General features: G+C 30.0%; 2 protein-coding genes across 10 annotated transcripts in view; one reads left to right on the top strand and one right to left on the bottom strand.

Moving 5' to 3' along the window:
* Positions 1-78: 78 nt before the first annotated feature.
* Positions 79-4,046, top strand: LOC130678579 (adenosine deaminase-like protein). Its single transcript, XM_057485884.1, has 7 exons — positions 79-1,030; positions 1,105-1,226; positions 1,309-1,500; positions 2,034-2,271; positions 2,333-2,468; positions 2,768-2,868; positions 3,396-4,046. The coding sequence occupies exons 1-7, from the start codon at positions 992-994 to the stop codon at positions 3,582-3,584; spliced, it is 1,017 nt and encodes a 338-aa protein (XP_057341867.1). The 5' UTR covers positions 79-991; the 3' UTR covers positions 3,585-4,046.
* A 1,159-nt stretch (positions 4,047-5,205) lies between these two features.
* LOC130678578 (protein dead ringer homolog) overlaps positions 5,206-19,705 on the bottom strand; it is an 82,600-nt gene continuing 68,100 nt past the window's right edge. For 3 of the 9 annotated variants that reach the window (XM_057485875.1, XM_057485876.1, XM_057485877.1), the window contains exons 5-7: positions 13,011-13,194; positions 9,600-9,931; positions 5,206-8,568 (exon numbers count right to left, since the gene is read on the bottom strand). In XM_057485875.1, the coding sequence (XP_057341858.1) occupies positions 7,889-8,568; positions 9,600-9,931; positions 13,011-13,194 (1,196 nt within the window). In that variant the 3' untranslated portion in view covers positions 5,206-7,888. The remainder of the gene's footprint in view (positions 8,569-9,599; positions 9,932-13,010; positions 13,195-19,705) is intronic. The other 6 variants (XM_057485879.1, XM_057485880.1, XM_057485881.1 and 3 more) reach the window with 6 other exon arrangements.

Raw genomic sequence — 19,705 nt, 5'->3', positions numbered from 1 at the left:
GACAATTGAAAATTTTCGGATTTTATTTTCAACAAATCACTTACAAAAAAATAAAAACTAAAAATATGCACTTGTAGAAAATTAAAAAAACTACAGGTGCAATTTTTTTAAATATTTTTGTTTTTAAATTTACCGTCTAAGATAAAATCCAAAAATTATTAGACGTCTGCTAACTTCAGTATCATCAATTAGTATAGATTTATTTACGCCAATCGACTTTTATCATGCAGAGTTTTAATTAAAATTTAATATCCATAGTAAAATACATTATTTAAATTGTATATTTTACTGTAAGGTAAAAGACCTAGTACTCGATCACTCCATGTATTTGTATATTTATATTTAGTAAAATTTAGTAAATATAGATATGCAAATGTATGAGTAATCTGGTACTAGTTCCCTGATCTAATCAGATTTTCATTATTTTTTTACGGATAAATTTTCTGGAGCTTAAAAAAAAAAAGTTTTGAATCTTAAGGAGAGTCTACAGTAATTTTTGTCAAGCTTTTCTCTTAAACAAAACCTTTAAACGCAAAATTAAGAACGAGGCTCCATGATTTACTCTACAATCTAGCAGTCTACGTTTTCATTTTTAAAAAAATGTCCATTTATTTAAAAAAAAAACGTGGCCAAAGTTTCCATTTACTGTGCAAGTGCAACAAGGATTGTGCCATTTGTCGACTGAAGTGTGATAGAGAAAAAAGTTCAGACCCTTCTCAAGAGATTCAAATTAAATGAATTTCAGTTCTCAATAGATCTATTGATGTCAATGCAGATTTAATCAGATCTTATTTTATCCCCAGTAATTCTCAAGTTTGAACTAGAGGGCGTTAAAAAATTATTAAAAAGTTTACTATACACGTCTAGTATTATTTGTAATTGTAAGTTTTTCAATTAAAGTTTGGCGCACACGCTAGTAAACAACTTTTAAATAAATCATTCATCAGTTAAATAATTAATATATTTATAATTGATTTGTCAATTAAAAGTCATGGACTTAGAGGTTTTTTGTAAGAAATTACCTAAGCTGGTAAATATTTTCCTGGTTATTTTAAAATTTCTCAACTCTAGATCCTATGATTTTTAAAAATTATTTAATTTCAGGAACTTCATGCCCATTTGAATGGCTCAGTGTCTCCAGAAACGATTCGTAAATTATGTGAATTAAAAAATAAAAATTTTCATGAGGATCTAAGTCGTATTAATACGTCGGTGTCATTAAAAGAGTAAATATTCATTTATTTATTTAAATTATTACTACACATAATTATCTAATTAATTAATTGATTAATTAAAATTTTGTTGAAGATGTTTTAAAATATTCGATATCGTTCATGCACTGACTGACACAACAGATGCATTATTTATCACAACTTGTGATATCATAAGCGAATTTCACAACGACAATGTCATTTATTTAGAACTAAGAAGTACTCCGAAGTATGTCGAGGGTAAAATGAATAAAAATGAATATATCGAGACGATCATAAAAGCTATTGAGTAAAAATCTTATTTAAATTTTTTTTTTTTGTGATTCTGAAAGTAGCCGACGTCTGACAATTAAAATTTTTTCAAGTGTCAAGTTGATGATCATCAGATAAATTTTTAGAAAATATAGACATGAAAATTTTTGAAAATTCTTCGGATCCCTGATTAAAAACTCCGACTGGAAAATTCTAATCGGAATTAATCGGACATTTCCGAATGACTTCCAATCAGTTTTAATCTGAAAATCGTAAAAAAAATTATTATTTTTAAATTGAATCTAATTAAAAAAATTAAGAGAATGATAAAAATTTTTTTCTGATTAAATCTGATTTAACTTTAATAGGTACTTGACTCTGATTGAATCTGATAGAATTCTGATTGAGTTCCAATCGAAGTTTTTAATCAGGAATAAATTTCTGAAAATTTCTCCTATCAGTTTTCATTTCTTTTATTAAAAAAAAATAATTTTTTTTAATGACTGCTACTTTCAGAATCATCTTTTTTCTATTAATTATTAATTTTTTAAATTCAATTTAAATTAACAGGCATTCAAAAAAATTACTACCAGAAATTATAGTGAAATTTCTGGTATCAGTCAACCGTAGAAACGGTTTTGAAGACGCGGAAGAAAACGTCAAACTGGCAATCGATTATTATAAAAAATATCCTGAGTATATTGTGGGAATCGATTTGAGTGGAGATCCGACTGAAGGTGATGCCTTTTTAAATTTATTTATAAATGCCAGGAATATTGGGCTGAAAATTGCTGCTCATTGCGCTGAGGTAATTTATTTTTACTACTAATTAATTAAGTCAATTATTAATAACTTATACTATAACTCAGGTACCCAATGAAAAAGAAATAATGGACATATTAGAATTCAAACCAGATCGATTGGGTCATTGTACGAATATCCATCCAAATTTAAAAGGAAGTCATGAATTGTTTGATAAACTCATAGAGTCTAAGATACCCGTTGGTAAGATATTTATTTTTTTAATATATAAATTGAATTAAACGCTGATATTTATACTGAATTTTTAAATCGAGTGAATCTGTTAAATTTTTAGTAATTAATGGTATTTAAATTGGAAAAATAATTATCATTTAATTAATGTAAAAAATAACTCGATCAAGTTGTAATTTGACGTCATATTTTTTTTTCATGTTCAAAGACATTAGAAAAAATTTTTTTATCAACATTATTATTGACTAATTATTTTTAATTACTATTACTAATATGTTAATTACCAGTTATTATTTGTTTTAAATTTACAGAGTTATGTTTGACTTCGAATTTGAAATGTGAAACAATTAAATCATTATCAGAGCATCAGTTTTTATATTTATACGAAGCCAATCATCCAATTTGTCTTGCAGTAAGTTGTTAATTACTAATTATTAATATAGTCGCTTACTTTAAAGAAAAATATTTTGTCGCAAATGTCATCTACTCTGTCTGTCCATTTAACAACTTTTTTTCCATTTTACCATCTGATTATCATCTGACATCATTTCTGAGACTCTTTTAATGTAAATTAATAGAAAATACTGGAGAAGAAAAAATCTTTAGAGTCCTAGAATAGTCCCAGACTCATGTGTATGGGCATCTGCTCTGTGTGTCCATCGGATATTTTTTTTTCATTTTATCTTTTGATTGTCAACTGACATTTTAAATATTTACGTTACTCGAACAATGAAATTTAACGAGGAAGTTCTTCTTGTATACTTCTCCAGTAGCTGAAAATATCGTCGTTATTTAAATGAATTACTAAATTAATAGAGATCGATAATTCGAGTTTGTTAAGTACCGTCCAGAGTTAATGGGATTCGACTGCACAATTAATCAATAAAATAATTAATTTACAGATAATAATAATAATATAAATGATGCATTTAATTACAGACAGATGATAAAGGGGTATTCGATACAACGTTATCACAAGAATATAAATTAGCTGCTGATAATTATAATTTAACAAAAGATAATTTGAAACAATTAGTTATATCATCAGTTGATTATGCATTTGTTAGTAAAGAAGAAAAAATAAAATTATTAAATACAATTGCTTGTAAAAATAAACAGTTAAATTAATTAATCAATTAAAAATGGTAATTATTGTCACATTACACACTAGTATTTTTTAAAATTTTCTTTATTTATTTTGGAGCACGTTTACATTGATTTACAAATGACGTAACTAAAAATAGCGACTTAAAAAAAAAGAGTAATATTTTGATACATCATACTCATACTCATTCTAATTATCTATTGATAAAGAATTTGCTTTTAATTATCAGCAAGTAAATTTACTTATACGTAAATATATACTCGATATATTTTTAATTATTACTTTAGATATATAGATATATTTACCAGGCATCTAAACAATAAGATACTTTTAGAATAATTAATAATAATAATAATTAACAAAATGCCTGATTAATTTAAAAATAATAATTAATTATAAAGTTATTTATTTAAAAGATAAAAAATTAAATATTGCATTTCACAGCGAGGACTCGAGTCCTGTCGGTACTCGAATTTGAAATTTTTTTCATTCTTAATTACAAATTAAATATTCATAATCAATACAGTGATTACTTTTAAGTATTATTAATAATTATCACTTACAATTAATAAGAATATTTATTTTTAAAATTATCATTTTTTTTCATTTTAAATTTTATGAAAAAAAAAATAAAAAATAAAACGTTTGAATTTAAATAAACAAAGTGATTAATTTACAGACATGATGTAATGAATTTTTAAATAGTTTGTTTTTTTTTCATTAATTATTAATGAATAGTTAATTAAATTTTTCCTGCACGGAAAAAATAGTGGAAAACCTACAGATTCAAATATTCGTAGTCCCTCTACTTCGAAATCGTTAAAATTTCATTATTTCTGAGACGTTGCAATTATTGCAGTTTTATATAAGACTTTTTTCAGTTCTTAATAAAGTTTTATTCAATGAAAAATACAATAAAAAATGTTGAATTTGGTATCTTTTACTGTAATTACTTTTTTGCACTAAAAAGTCTCAATTATTACATGGAAAAAAATGATGAATTTCAAAATTAATTGTCTATGCAGGAAAAATTAATATTTTAACTTTAAGAATCGTAACTTAAACATGGAAAATTTATGACACTTCGATCAAAAAAATCCATATGAGAATCCAGCCTAGATTTCTATGTGGGGTCGGATGGATTCCCACATGGTTTTCCATAGGAAATCCGGTATCCAGTTTCTTATGTGGGTTTTCCACATAGGAACCCATATACCCATGATTTCATACATGGATTCTTGTATAAATTTATATACTCCTATATTAATTTCTATAAATTTTTACATAAATCCATAATTATCTATATGAATTCCTATGAGTTCCCATGCAATCCCACATGGATTTTTTTTATAGGGATGTATTATAAAATTGAATGTTTGGAATGTTAAAATTTCTTATCCTGAGACCCAGGTTTCGGGTTATAATTTCAAACTAATTTTAAAAGTTTTTTTTTCCGTGTACAGTGAAAACTATACTCAGTATTTTTTATGAAGGGCCCGTTTTTTTCCACTAAAAATTGTAATTTTTCCACATTTTTTTTCCATGCGTATTTTTGATACTTTAATAAATAACAAAAAATTGATGACGACTTTTTTTAATAATCTTTAAATAATAAACTTACATAACAGTCTTTTCGGCTAGCTCTCATGTTAAATGATAAGCCTTATCATTAAATAATTCATTAACATTTTTTTTTAATTAATTAAACAAAAAAAAATTTTTGTCAATCGAAAACATTTAAAAATTTGACTAAAAATTTTTTTACCAAATAATTATTAATTAATTTTACGTAAATTTAATGATTAATTTTGTGGTTAATTAAAAACTACCCTCAAAAATAATTTACATTGCCACTAATTAATGTGCGATGAAATTAATTAATTAATTAATTAGTGATTAATTAAAAATAAATTTTCAATCATATGAATTTAAAAAAACTATTTAAATATCAACGCATTAAAAAAATAATCAGTTAATAAACTTATCGCTAATTAAAAATAATAATTAAAAAAAAATACTTTTTATTGTAATTATTATTTTATTTTATTTTATTTTATTCATTTATTTAATTGGCTGACTAAATATTTACAAGCTTATGGATAAGCAAGACTTGATCGTCTTTATCGCGTCACAATATATTTCAATAGATTATACAATCGTTATATATTTTTCGTATTTAAATATACTAATAATAATAATAATAATAATAATAATAACTATTATTAATTAAGCTAATTAATCAAGCGAAGTTGATTAATTAAATATCAAGTGATGTGAACAAAATGTACAAATTGAAAAATGATTTATATAAAAATTTATATCTATATAATTAATTAATAATTATGATCAAATGCAATTGTGATGATATAATTTATTATTAATTAATATTTACTCATTAACGTTACGATTGTTTATGATTATTAATGATACAATAAATAAATTATTAAATGTTTGATTTAATGAAATTTCCTAAACTGACATTTTAATTAATTTTTGAAGCCATCAGTTGCCGAGATTGTTTTGATGAATTTATCAAATTCCTTTAGTATTTTTCCAGACATAAAAAATTCTCATTGCTCAATTTCTTACCTCAGTGCCTACTAATACCAAATTGTGTGACAAGGGATGAAATAAAACAATTTCAGACCAGGGTGAAGTTGGCCGCTTTAGTGCTGACTTCACCCGAGACCGGAATCGAATTTTTTCCTGAGTTACACAGTAGATTTTTCATGATTTCGCATTGGAACTTAAAGTTTAATTACCAGCCAGTCAAAAATAAGTTAATTTAAGAGCAACTATTAGCGTAAGCGCAAACTGCCACCACGTGATTAGACACCAGGGTTGTAATGTCCTATTTTCCTTCTTGGGTGTGTAATATTCTATTTTTTTTCCCAAGAGAAGAAACAAGTTTTCATCTGCCCGCTGACTGAAGGTATTTACAATTTACGCGCCTGCTAATATTAATTCGCGGCATTGGACTTAAATTCGCTTCTTTTGACTGACTGTACAGACACTGAGACTTGAAGTTTCGACGCTGATACCATGAAAATAATATTTCATTGTGTTCAATTGATTGCTGTTTAACTGTGAACCCTAATCCAAAAAATTTCTAATTAATGTAGACAAGCTTCTGATCTATTTGCTGAGAAAATCAAATACTTGTTGAAAAGAAATGATCATTTTTACGATTTTAAAAATATCAGAACTATGGTAGGCTTCATAATCGCAACTGGAAAACTTTACAGAGTTTTCTATTGGAAATTGTTAACCTGATCAGGTTATTGCCTCTATCAGCTGAGATTCAACCCAATATCTTATCGTGGACGCGAGTTATACTATTGTGGGCTTCCGTAGTTTTGATATTTTCCAGATCAGTTTTTTTTTTGTGATCGATTTTGAACACTGATCATTTCTCCTCAACTACTTGATTTTTTCTAGATTTGGGTTGGCAGTTACATGGCAATCAATTGAATGCTTGAATATCATGAAATATTTTTGAGTAGGCAATAAAACAATGTAATATTTTTTTTATATTTATGCAGGCGACGAAACCGTAGAGAATAAATTTTAGTAAGAACTGACGGTAAGAATTTATGATAAATGAAAAAATATTGGAGACAACTGATGCCATCCAAAATTATTATTATTTTTTTTTACATATTTTTATAAGATTCTTTTATCTAAAATTTCTTAGTTTATGTTTTACTCAATAAAAAATTTTAATATGAATATGTGATGCATAATATAATAATAATAATAATAGTAATAGTGATAATAGTAATGATAATAATAAATGAATATAAAATAAAAAAATGTACATAATTGAGTAAAAGAATCCGATAACAAAAAAAAAATCGTATGCATATTAGAAAAAAAAATCGAAGTAAAATTGGATTTTATTTATCATAATTATAATTTTTGTTTCAATTGCACGCACTCACTTTTCTCCTATCGATGGATCCTAGTATTTTATATTGATATAAATCATGAATATTTTTTTAAATATAAATTCGGTACATGCGCGAAAGAAAATCAAATAATTCCAATTATAGCAAAACTGTAAAAAAAAATTCAAAATATTGTTTCTTTGCGTTAATTTTCATGACTTATCCAAAGAATAAGAAAATAAAATAAAATAAAATAATTTTTTTTTCCTCGAGTGATTTTACCGGTCGCGATAAAAAAAAAGATACGGGACCCATCGAATAATTTTAAAAACATGAAATTTAAAAATGAAATTAAATAATTAAATTAAAAGCATATGTCACATCCAATTATTTGTTAAAAAAAAAAAAATAAAATAAAATGAATGAACTGAATTGAAAATTCACGATACCAAACTCCGCGTTTTGTTGTTATTATTATTACTGATACTGATACTAGTTTTATTATTATTGTCACTTTGTGCATACAAGACACCCTGATACATCATTCCGTTTATCTCCATACTGACGGCAAGAGAATTGTCTCCGTTTCTGCCGTCTCCGCGGTTTGAAATTTTAATATGCGTTCCCGGTAACGCAGTCATTTTTTCGTGCGGGCCCTCGTCGTCGGAGAGCGAGCGCTTTTGTGAAGTCATTAGGGAGGGGGTATCGAGAGACTCGCGGTCTTTTTTAACTTGAAGGCTGCCGCCAGATGAGGGTGAGCTGTGCCGGATTGGCGATGAAGAAGTCGGCGATGTGCGCAACCCTAGATCTAGTGCTTCGCGTTGGGGCTCAGGGCTCGCGGCCTGTGGATGCGGAGAGTGGGACGTCTGCGGCGATAGTGGCGGCTGTGCCAATCCACCATACAGCGGATTATTGTTGTACATGTTCCATAATGTCAGTCTTGACATTTCTGCTAACGCTTGGTTTGTGTCACGTGGCGGTGAACCTGGTGGTGAACCTTGTTTGTGTATCAGCGGCGGTGAACTTGATCCCATACTGCGTTGAAAGTCTCGTTGCAATAATTTTAGATAATCTGTTACACGTGCATCAAAGTCAGCCGGCGGTCCGCCCGCCATTGGCCCTGTGAAAAATCAACTCAATTAATAATCTGTTTTTTTTTTAATTTTTGAGAAAATTATAAATGTTTTTTCGGGTGGGAATTTTTTTATAGGAAAAACTGATATTTTTGGTGAATTATTGATGAAATTACGCGTTAAATGAGTACCCACAAGGATATATTTGGATAAGCTCATTATTGTCTTATTGGTTAATTAGAAAATTTTAATTATATGTTTATTACCCACTTGCTTTAAATATATTGATGTGGGTACTCAAACGAGAGGAAATCGTATGGAAACATCAGCCGTGATAATTATTTTGGTTAAAAAAGAAAAAAAAAAATTCAAAAAAATTTAGAGAACAAAAAACATTCAATATTTGAGTATTTGATAAAATTTTACGTTAAATGAGAACCAATAACAATATATTTAGAGAAAATATTAATTTTTTAATGACTTATTCATAAAATTATTATTTGGTACTCAACATGCACTTGATTTAAATATATTAATGTGGGTATTCAAATGAGAGGAAATTTGATGCTTTATTTAACTGCCATGGTCATTTTTAATTTAACTTCAACTAAAAAAAATTTTATAATTATTTCGAGGATTTTTTTAAGCAAAAGATATTTTTTAGTAGTTCGTGAAAACAGTTAGCGTGTGTAAGTGCACAAGTACGTAAGCAAACCAATGAACGTATGTAAGAGAGTAAAGAGGAGATGGAGAATATAAAAAGTTGCGGAATGCTCGTTAGCGCGAGTCATCCGTTAACGCCTGCCTCTTGGCGTATCGTACAATCAATTACAGCTCCTCCTCGTTCGCATCATCATCATCATCATCATCATCTCCGAGGAGGCCAAAAGTCTCGAGCAGCCGATTTAAAATAAACTCAAACTCCCTCACACTCAAAAAGTAAAATTAAAAAAAAATAATCAGCGCCGTAATTGAACCGCAAATCATTAGAAAATAAAAGAGTGAATAAAGCAGTCGGAAGTGGAGTAAGCAATTAGTGACTCGGGGGTAAGTTAGTTGTGCAAATGGAGTCAATTACCGGCAGTAGCTTGTCCGAGCGGATGTTGGGGATGATGAGGATGGTATGGCAGAGGTGTGTGTGCTGCGCTACCGTTAGCCATCGACTGTGCGCTATGATGCTGTCCTCCCAATGCTGTTACTAAAGATAGCGGTGACATTTGTGTATGCAGTGCCAATGAACCAGGTGTGCTTGGGGTTCGTGGTAACATATTATCACCACTACCTCCACTATATGCTCCGTAACTGCTGCGACGTCCTTCCCGTCTGTTGCCGTCTATTGCCGCTTGTAACTCCGCTGGTGTTGATAGCCGCAGTTTTTCACACTCGTACGGGTACAAATATTTCATGTATCTAGAATTTTTAAAACACTGATTATTTTTGTATTCATTTTTTTATTATTCACTTATACTCTTGTTCATATTCAAAATCGCAATAATAGTTTTAGAAAAAAAAAATGACGTTTCGTGAAAAAGTTTGAAAAATTTTAATTTTTAAATCGCTTGGAATTATAATCAACGTAAATTACAGTATTTTTTTTTTTTGTAGAATGAACTTGATTTTTTTATTAGTAATTTATGAGAAAAAAATGGTGGGGGTGTAAATTTTTTTTTAAAACGGCCGCTTTTTACGAAAGTAATTTTATCAAAATCATAATTTAAAAAAAAAAAAAATTTGATTACAATTTGAGAATAATTGTGAGTGTTATCGTGATAAAAAACCGGGTTATACTTCATATATATATATATATATATATAAATATATAAACTTTTGAACCAATAACAATTTTTAGGATCTACTCAGCAAAGGGAAATTTTTTACAAATTTCGTGAGAGCGAACGTAATAAAAAATTATATGAAATCTACTAAAAATAACTGCATTAAAATACTTGATGGATGATGTCAAGTATTTGAAAAACTCAAAAAATATTTCAAATATTTTACAGCCCCGACAAAAATAAAATAATAAAAATTCTATTGTCACAAAAAAATAAATTCAATACTGTGACCTTCTGACAAAAAATATATATTTTTTTTCTCAAAGTATATACAATAATTATATAATGTTTACTATATATTCTGTGCATTTAAATATATATAAATATATAAATATTTTAAATACAATATATAAATTTAAATTTAAATTCAAAATAAAGTTACGAGCATCACTTGCGGTTATCTTGACATTGACTTTTTTAAATGTTATATAGTTTTTTTGTATCGATTATAGGTTATATATATATACATATACATATATGAGGTATACATAAATTGAAGCATACCACAGCCTATAATTCGCGTGAGGATCGTTTCGTTTTTTACGATTGTCTGGCAGACTAAGGGATAAACTACTCCAGCAAAAATCTTAACAGCACGTGTATATATATTTATATATATTAAATTATAATTCTTTAATTTATTGTCCAAAAAAAAAACATATCACTGTTAAGAATGTTGAGAATTTCATTAATCTTGTGGATTTTATTTTATTGTAAATGGACAGACTTTGGAGAATGTCTTTGTAGTTTGAGTATAAATTTTATTTTGGTCGCCTATTTTTGATCTTCGGACGATATCGTAACTATCAGAAGAGCATGGTAACATCTGAGATTGATATAATTGTATGTATGTATTTGTTATATTACATGATGTAAGTTGAAGTGAAATAAAATGGGGCGAGTTGCCGGGAGTTTTTAGCTTGCACTTGGACTCTTGTGGAAACAATAATAAACATTTAGCCGCGCGGTAAAAAAGAATAAGTAGAAACGGGTTTGAATCAACATTTTGTAATATCAAACATTTAAAACTAAAACTCACTCGTTAATTTCGTATTTTATTATTTTTTGTAAACAAATGGATACTTGGAATTTTGTCATCGTTTATTAAGAGATTTAAAGATACTTTTTTTTTAAAGAGAAATTTTGCAGCTCACGGGCCAAACAAAATTTTAAAAAAATTTTTTTTTTTGTTCTTTAATTTTAATTTGACAATTTTTTTATTTGTATACTTTATATATTTAAGGTGAAAAATTTTTTTCAGTGGTATATTTTATCTCATAATTTTTTTTTCAATGAATGAGATTTTGAAAAAAAATAGAGAGTAAAAAAAAAGCCCGATTTGAAAATAAAAAATAAAATAATGACTTGAGTTTATTCTGTGAGATTTAAAAATAATAAAAATGATTTATCTAAAATAAATATATTAATAATTTATAAATGTATGATAGATTGAGAGTAAAATCTAGTGAAAGGCAAGCAGATGACAGAATGACGGTTCTAAATATATAATATAGAGTAGTGTAGAGATACGATAAAGATTGAGAGGCACGTTATAGATGTGACAGGGATGAAAAAGGAAATGGAGACAGTTGATGAAACTTTAAGTGGGGAAGTATAAGTAGAATGACGGAAAAAAATTAAAAAAGAGTGAGTTAAATAAAAAATAAAAACCCCGGTATATATTAACTAGTGTAGCGCAGTCTAATACAAAATACAAGCGATATATGCGAGGGCAATATACCGAGGACTTGGTTTTCACATATGAAAATAACTCGGCGACGCTTTGTATGTGACGTCCGACATTCTGTCGGGACGGTGGCACATCCATCATTCGAGCAACGAGACGTCCGCGGGATATAAGATCGCAGAATACTACCACTACTATTACTACTACTACTACTACTACAACTCTCATGACATTCTCGTATCAATTATCTCTCGGTTCGCGACATTGCAAATTTTAACGCCGTTTTTTATTTTTTTTACATCGGCCTATTCAATATTCAAATATTTTTTTGATGTCTTTGTTACAATCACACATATATTCATATGTATCTATCGCGTTATACTGTAAAAAATTCGCGGACCGAACGTGGATAAAATCCGGAGTGAATGTGGACCGGATGACTGTTCGTTTATTTAATCCCCTTGGAGTGAAATTCACTCCGAAGGGAAGTTTATTTTAATACTAAAACTCCGAATCAGAGTGAATGCGGATTCAAATAAAATCCAGATCACTCCGAAATGACTCCTTTGAAAAGACAAACTCCCTATTTACTCCATATGCCGAGTGATTTTTTTTAAAACTCCGAAATTTCGAGTGACGGAGTTTGGATTTCATAAAATCCGTAATAACTCCTGAGTTTTTTCAGTCTATTAATTCCATAAGGACAGATTTTTATTCGTCCTTTTGACTTTAGGGAGCTTCCTAGAACCAAAAGGGCGTATAATTTTTTTATTACGACTCGTTTTGGAGACTCATTTAAAAGCTCAAAATTTTTTTTTAAATATTTGACGACTCAACTTTCTGTTTAAACTTTCGTCGACAGCGTTATAAAAATTCGTCTACTTTTCTCCGTGGATATATGACTTAATTATTTATACGATAGCGTATGTACTATTATTATTTGCAGTAATTATAATTATATACTTACTGTGTACGTAGAGTAAACGCCGCCGAAGTAATACTTGAAGGCAGGTGCAAACCTTTTATAATTTCTTGCCATAATTTTTTGTTTATGACGTCTACTAAACCACCGCGAGCAATCACTAAATTATATAGTTCGTACAGGTCAAGAACAGATTTTGCCATAATAGGTAATCGATTGATTGGTGTGCCTGCAAAATAAAAAAAAACAAAAATTATTGTAAGTAAATTTTACTGACTTTACAATAAATACTACTAATTAATTTACTGAATTAAAAAAAAAATTAATTTTCAAATTCAGAATATTTTAAACCAACTCTTGGACACTTGATTATTTTTTAAAACAGTAATTTTTTCTCAGCCCTGTGGTAATTTTTACTCAACACTTTTTGTTCCATGTAAAAATAAAAATTGAGGAATAAAAATTTTCCATGTCAAGAAACATGTGATGGATGATAAAATGTATGTAGGCATGAATATATATGAATATATTTAAATATATAGACACGTGGTGGTAAAGATAGGAAAGTTTAAAAATTTAAACGAGTTTGCCCAGGCTTTAAAGAACCTGAGCGTTAACAAGAGTAATAACAAATTTGCGACTATCACGCGAGGAACGTATACTTTTATGAGGTTGCAAACAATTTCAAAGGTATATAGGTAGACAACTTACTAGTTGGTGTACGTACAGAGTATTGTAGAGCAGACTTTCCTGTGGTATACACCCGGAGTACAGTCTTTTAACTTGGTTACACCCTATCCGATGTGGTTGAGTATAAAATCTCGGTCTTGGTCTTGTTCTTAGTCTTGGGTTCAAGTAAACAAGGGAAAGTCTCAAGTATCAAGAAGTCTGTTAACTTGTCTGATAGCTGTAGAGCCATGGGCTCGCGAATTGTTCGCGGCGGCGAGGCAAAATGTTGCTAAGTAAAGGATCGTTTATTTATCCGGTATGGAGGACGCGAATAGGGCTGCCGCCATGCCGTTCAGTTCTTTACCCACCGAGTAGAGAAACTCGGAAAGTAAAAGAGAGATAGAGATAAAAAGTAATAACAATGCTAGTCGCGGTTATCCTCCTGGTAGGGGAACCAGCAATTTCGGGCTATCGAGACTTCGCCCCTCCGGCTTTATTATTGGCCCTGCAATTATTGTTGATATACGTGCCCTGGCAACCAGTTTAATGCTTCTATATAGAATGCAACAATAAAAAAACATTCACAAAATGGCGGCACGAAGCCTTTACTTTGATATACAATGTATGTAATAGTGAGAATATTTACAAATGTATAAACTCCGATTTCCGTTGAAATTTTTTTTTTTTCTTAAATTGCTCTTAAAAATTTGCTGTAATTTCGCTTATGATTCAGACCGGTCTTAAAAAACTGCAGTGAATATTTAATGAAATAAAATTCATTGGTAAAAATTGAGGATGTTACGAAATTACGATTTCAGAAGGGAGGGCAAAATGGGACACTGTGGAAAAATTGACTTTTTTATTTTGACTACTAAATTTTATACTTTTCACTATAAGAAAATAAAAAAAAAATTTCATTTTATGGTAAACGGGGTAGTTTAGGAAAATGGAGAAAATAATTTATTTAATTAAAATTTAAAAATATATTTAATGTGTACAATTTAATAAACAATTTTACTGCAAAAGCGTTTACAAAATTTTTGAAAATTACGACTTGAGTCATTAAAAAAAATTTTTAGGTGGCTTAATTTGCCTGTTGTTACAATTACAACATAAATATATAGACAAAGCTTCAGTATTAGTTACTATGCTAAGTACTAGAAGTTATCGAATCATTTAAATTTTATTGAATTACTGATGCGAGTGAAAAACAAATCATACGAAATATGAAAACAGTCCAATTCATTTGAGTAAAACGGAGTCTAAAGGAGTTGAAAGTTTAAAGTACATATACAATTTTGTTAAAAGTTAATACTTGTAGGCTACAAATCATGCGATGAAACCTACAGTAGAATAAGAATGATTGTTACTAGTCCGACTCTTTGTTTTAAATATTTTAAACACATTCTCATCTCATATATATGTATTATTGTTGAGTTTGGTTTTCTCCAATATATACCCGTACACATATATATGGTATAGACTCTTGAACGCCGCGAAGTCGTCAATATAATAGCCGTAGCTGTTGCGAGAAGCTTTTATGGCGAACAACGTGATTCGAATACCGATTGTATACCAAAAGGGCTTTTTACGAACTGCTGACTGTGTGTTAAAATAAAATAAACACTAAAAATAGTTAAACTAAAGTCTGGAATTACTTTAAATTAATAAATATTTATTTATCTATTTACTCCTTATGCGGAGTGATTTTTTCTAAAACTCCTAGTCAGGGAGTGAATTCGAATTTAAATAAAATCCGAATTGAATCCCGATTTTTTGCAGTCCATAGAAATGATGTTCCAAATAAATAAAGCAATAAAAATATGTATTTAAGTATGCAATTAAAGAATGGGCGTTGTTTTTTAAGTACAGATTACGGATAGTAATCAAAAAATACAATCAACAAAGAAAGTTGAGGGAGTTTAACACTCTTACTCTTGTCCCTCAAATGCTCAGAGGAACTGAACTGAGGAGAACAGAACAGAACAGAAACATTAACATTGAGGATACGATTACGACTTTTCTTGGTAGGGCGTCCAATCAGCAGTTATTTTTATAATGACCACCACCACCAGTGTCCCGCTGTGGGCTGTGGGTATGATGCCGGTCCTCTTCCTCGTCGCACTGAGTAACTCAAGATATGAGTCCATCATGTTACTCGCCGACACAGAAACAAACGATCAAAATCGTATGCCCACAAATGAGTTTGTCTCGCTCTTGAATTTTATTTATCATCGGATACGTATTTTTACCATCGATGTTATGGTACTCCATGGATTCGAACTTACAATAAGTACTTTAGAGAATAAAGAAAAAGCCACAACGTTAAAAATAATAAGACTAAAGAACAAAAAAATAAAAGCTGCTCGTAAAATATATCACGGTTTAAAGAAGATTAAAAAATTTTCTTATTAATGTACGCGTAGGTTTGTGTTATTAAAAAAAAACAATAAAATATTTAAAGTACTTGGGAGAAATGATATAAGAGTTTTAGTTAATGATATCGACGCGAGATGTCAGTCGCTTGAGGGCCCTCTCGCATGCGCTGGTGCGCGGACGTTTTATTATTCGAGTACCGAGTCGTCGATGGTTTAATATGTTTATGTATGTGTGTGTATACGTACATGTGTGCGGATGTGTGCGGCGAATAAGTTGATGGGACGAATGAAGGCGAGGCAAGGTGGCCGGTAGGTAATTGGTATACGAAACAAAATGTTGCATTTTATGGGTTATTGTGATGGGCTACGAGAGAGAAAGGAGTGTCCAATCTAATAACGATCGGCTTGAGTAGAGAGACTGAGAGGCCTTTATTAACCCACGGATATAACTATGTTATAAGTTTTCAGTCGATATAATATAAGAGAGGGAGAGACAGAGTGAGTGAGGGCTGAAGAATTCAAGACTTTGGGGAGTGCGAAATGACTTTTCGCGGAATCTCTCGCGTGACGACCCTGAAATCTATCGAATGAAAGACGTATTTATATCTATAATATCTAGTTGTCTCATATTTCGCAGTTTTTTTTTTTATACAGGGTCTAGATATTTAATTTTGTCTATTTATGGTTTATTAAATGAAATAGCAAAATTTCGCGCAGGACACGCGATTGTTTAATAAAAAATTGTGAAATATTTACGAAAGAAAAATTTAATGGTTGTGTTGTTTGAGTAAATAATTAAAAAAATGTAATTACAATTTAAATGAATGAACTTGAGTAATTGATGTTTTATTGTTGGGTTTTTTATTGGTGAAGATGAAAAATGTTTAAATGAAATATATTTAAAAAAGAAAAAAGTTTTTGATGATGACGAGCGGCTGTCTTGTAAGGTTTAAACTTTGTTAGGCTGTTGTGTGGAGTATTATCAGTAAAGTAAAAGATGTGATGTGAAATTGGCATTGCGAGAAATTGCCCCAGCCCGAAGAGAAGAGAAGAGTTGAGGGTGGAGTCGGGACTTGTCCATATGAAATACACACGACATTTACTGCCTTGCCGGCTATACCGCGAGAGACTTAACTGTTATTATAAATAGATCTGCATCTACGGGTTTTATTTAAAAGAGATGGAATAAGATTCTGGATACATATTAACTTTAACGTGTTGAATACAAAGTATAGAATTTATAGGTAAGAGTAGGAGGGATTCAAATGTTAGATGTCGAGTACAGACTAAAAGCTTAAGAGTGTTACAATCTGGTTTATAATCTTGTTAAGATTTCGCGGAAATATTGTTATAATTTATGATGCGTCGCGAGTTAACTGTCAGTCGCGATTCGTTTAGGGCAACGGCGAGAATAAAGAAAGATATAAAAATATAATTTAACACATTCACTCATGCACATATGGCCTCACTGAATGAGAAAATTATATCAACTCATATTCAGACAAAGAAATTCATTTTCATTACTTGCTATTTTTTAATTCTTATTAACTCAATTTTTTACGGTCATATGCGCAGAAAAAAAAATTTCTTAGCGCGAAAAATATTTTGCAGTAAGAATCGAAAATCGAAATTGTTAGTTTTTAATTCATGATGTAAAAATTTTCTTAGGGCGGGTAGAAAACTTTTCCGCCAGAAAATCTTTTTTTTTCGTGTATTGTACAAAACTTTGTTGCGACAATTAATTTTTTAATTTTTTTTTACAATTCTAAGAAATATGAATTTTTAAAAATCTGACAATTTTAATTTCATAAATATTTTTTAGAAAATATAGACAATTTGACAAATTATCCATTTTTTGAGGGAAGTTAAAAAAATACGAGAAAAAAAATGTATGTGAATAAAAATAAACAAATAAAGCAAAAAAAAATTACAAACTTGACTGCAAGTTACTCGATCCTATCAGTCCACTTATCATCTTAGGACATTAAGTAAATTATTAATTAATTAGCAAGATTGGATGATAATCTCTTTCACGCCCATGATATAAAAATAAGGGAGCTGAAATAAATAATTGTGTATCATGTGCCCTAATTGTTTGTGAATTAAAAAAGGCAAGACAAATGATGACACAATTATATGGTATCAAATAATTGAATAGGGTCTTGCCCTTATATTAGAGCTGGCGCCAGTCTCTTTCATGCTCGACCCAACACAGGGGGAAAATTGTGTATCCAAGCCGGATCTTTGGGATTCTATACACCCCGAACTATCCACATCACTCATCCAGACCGTCCCTTATAACACTTGTTGCCACACCACTAAAATAATCGCCGAGATTCTGATTCCGATATGACGAATTATATAATAAGCTGCCACCTGGATGACAATCAAAGTCTACAAAAAAATAATAACGATGATTATGATAACGATCAAGTGGAATAAAAAATAAATAGAGGATTAAATCTCTTCGGCGCAACCGTGTAATATCCAATAGACAAATGGGTGCGGTTATAATTCCACTTGTGTCTTTTTAAACTAAAAGATTCATCCGGACGGCGACCTGGGTGGGCCTATATATGTACATATAACTTTATATACTCCTCTCACATTCATATCTATATGTCTATATATATATAAAGAATATAGTATATAACATAATGGAAAAACTTATGAGTACAAGCCGCGACTCCCGACCGCGAAGAGGACGACAATAAAATCTTCAAATAATATTGCGAGTAATAAAGTTTAACACGTGTGTGCGAAATTTAACGTTTTAGTCTGACTACACTGACTGGTCCGATTATTATTATGTTCAACTCGGTTCTCTTTGATAAATTTTTTAATTCACATCGCCATCATCTCTCGCTTTATAGATAAAAGGATTTCAATTTGAGGCTTTAAAAATTTTTGTTGCTGTTTATTTATGTAATTATTTCATATGAATGCCATAATTTTTTATCGTGCTCTTGTTCTGTATTCACATCAACGAGTTTATCATTCGTCTTAACTTGTAAAATGACACTTACATGCGTCTGTGACGAAATAACTTTACTACTAGCTCTTATATATATATACTTGCTAGTGTAGTATATATATAAGAACTTACACTGCAGTCTAGTTGTGCCAACAAAATGATGCTTTGATGTGACATAAATTGCCAATTATATGATCTCTTACTACTTAAAAAATTTTTTATTAAATAAATAAATATGTGTTCGTTTGCGGAAGAGTTTCGCGGGTAAATTTTCGGTTGACGGTGGGATTTAAACGTGGAAATGTATATATATGGATGTATATATTTATGGGTAGAGAAAAAAAAGGTAGAATGAGGAAAAATAAAGCAGTTTAAAGAGAAGAGAGGAGAGTGGTGAGAAGACATATGTGTGGAACCGCGTGGCGTGTCTCGCAGCGGGAGGAACGAGCTAGCACACATAGAGAGGTACACAAAGCGGTGGCGGCTTCAAGTCGTTGAGCGTGTTCGAGAATAAAGTCAGCAGAAAGGATCCGTGAATGGGCGTCCTCGTGGCACGAGTCACGCGGGACACTCCTCTATATACTCTACTCTACTCGGGTCTTATATATACACATTAGAAGTGTGTAAAAGTAAAACCAGCCCGATGCTCGATGCTCGGGACTTTTCAACCAAGTCATCCAACTGAGAAAACTACCTGTGTTGTGATGTGTTGTGTGCGT

Source organism: Microplitis mediator, chromosome 2 (genome assembly GCF_029852145.1).
Source record: "Microplitis mediator isolate UGA2020A chromosome 2, iyMicMedi2.1, whole genome shotgun sequence".
NCBI lineage: Eukaryota > Metazoa > Arthropoda > Insecta > Hymenoptera > Braconidae > Microplitis > Microplitis mediator.
This window is presented reverse-complemented; position numbering and strand designations above follow the sequence as displayed.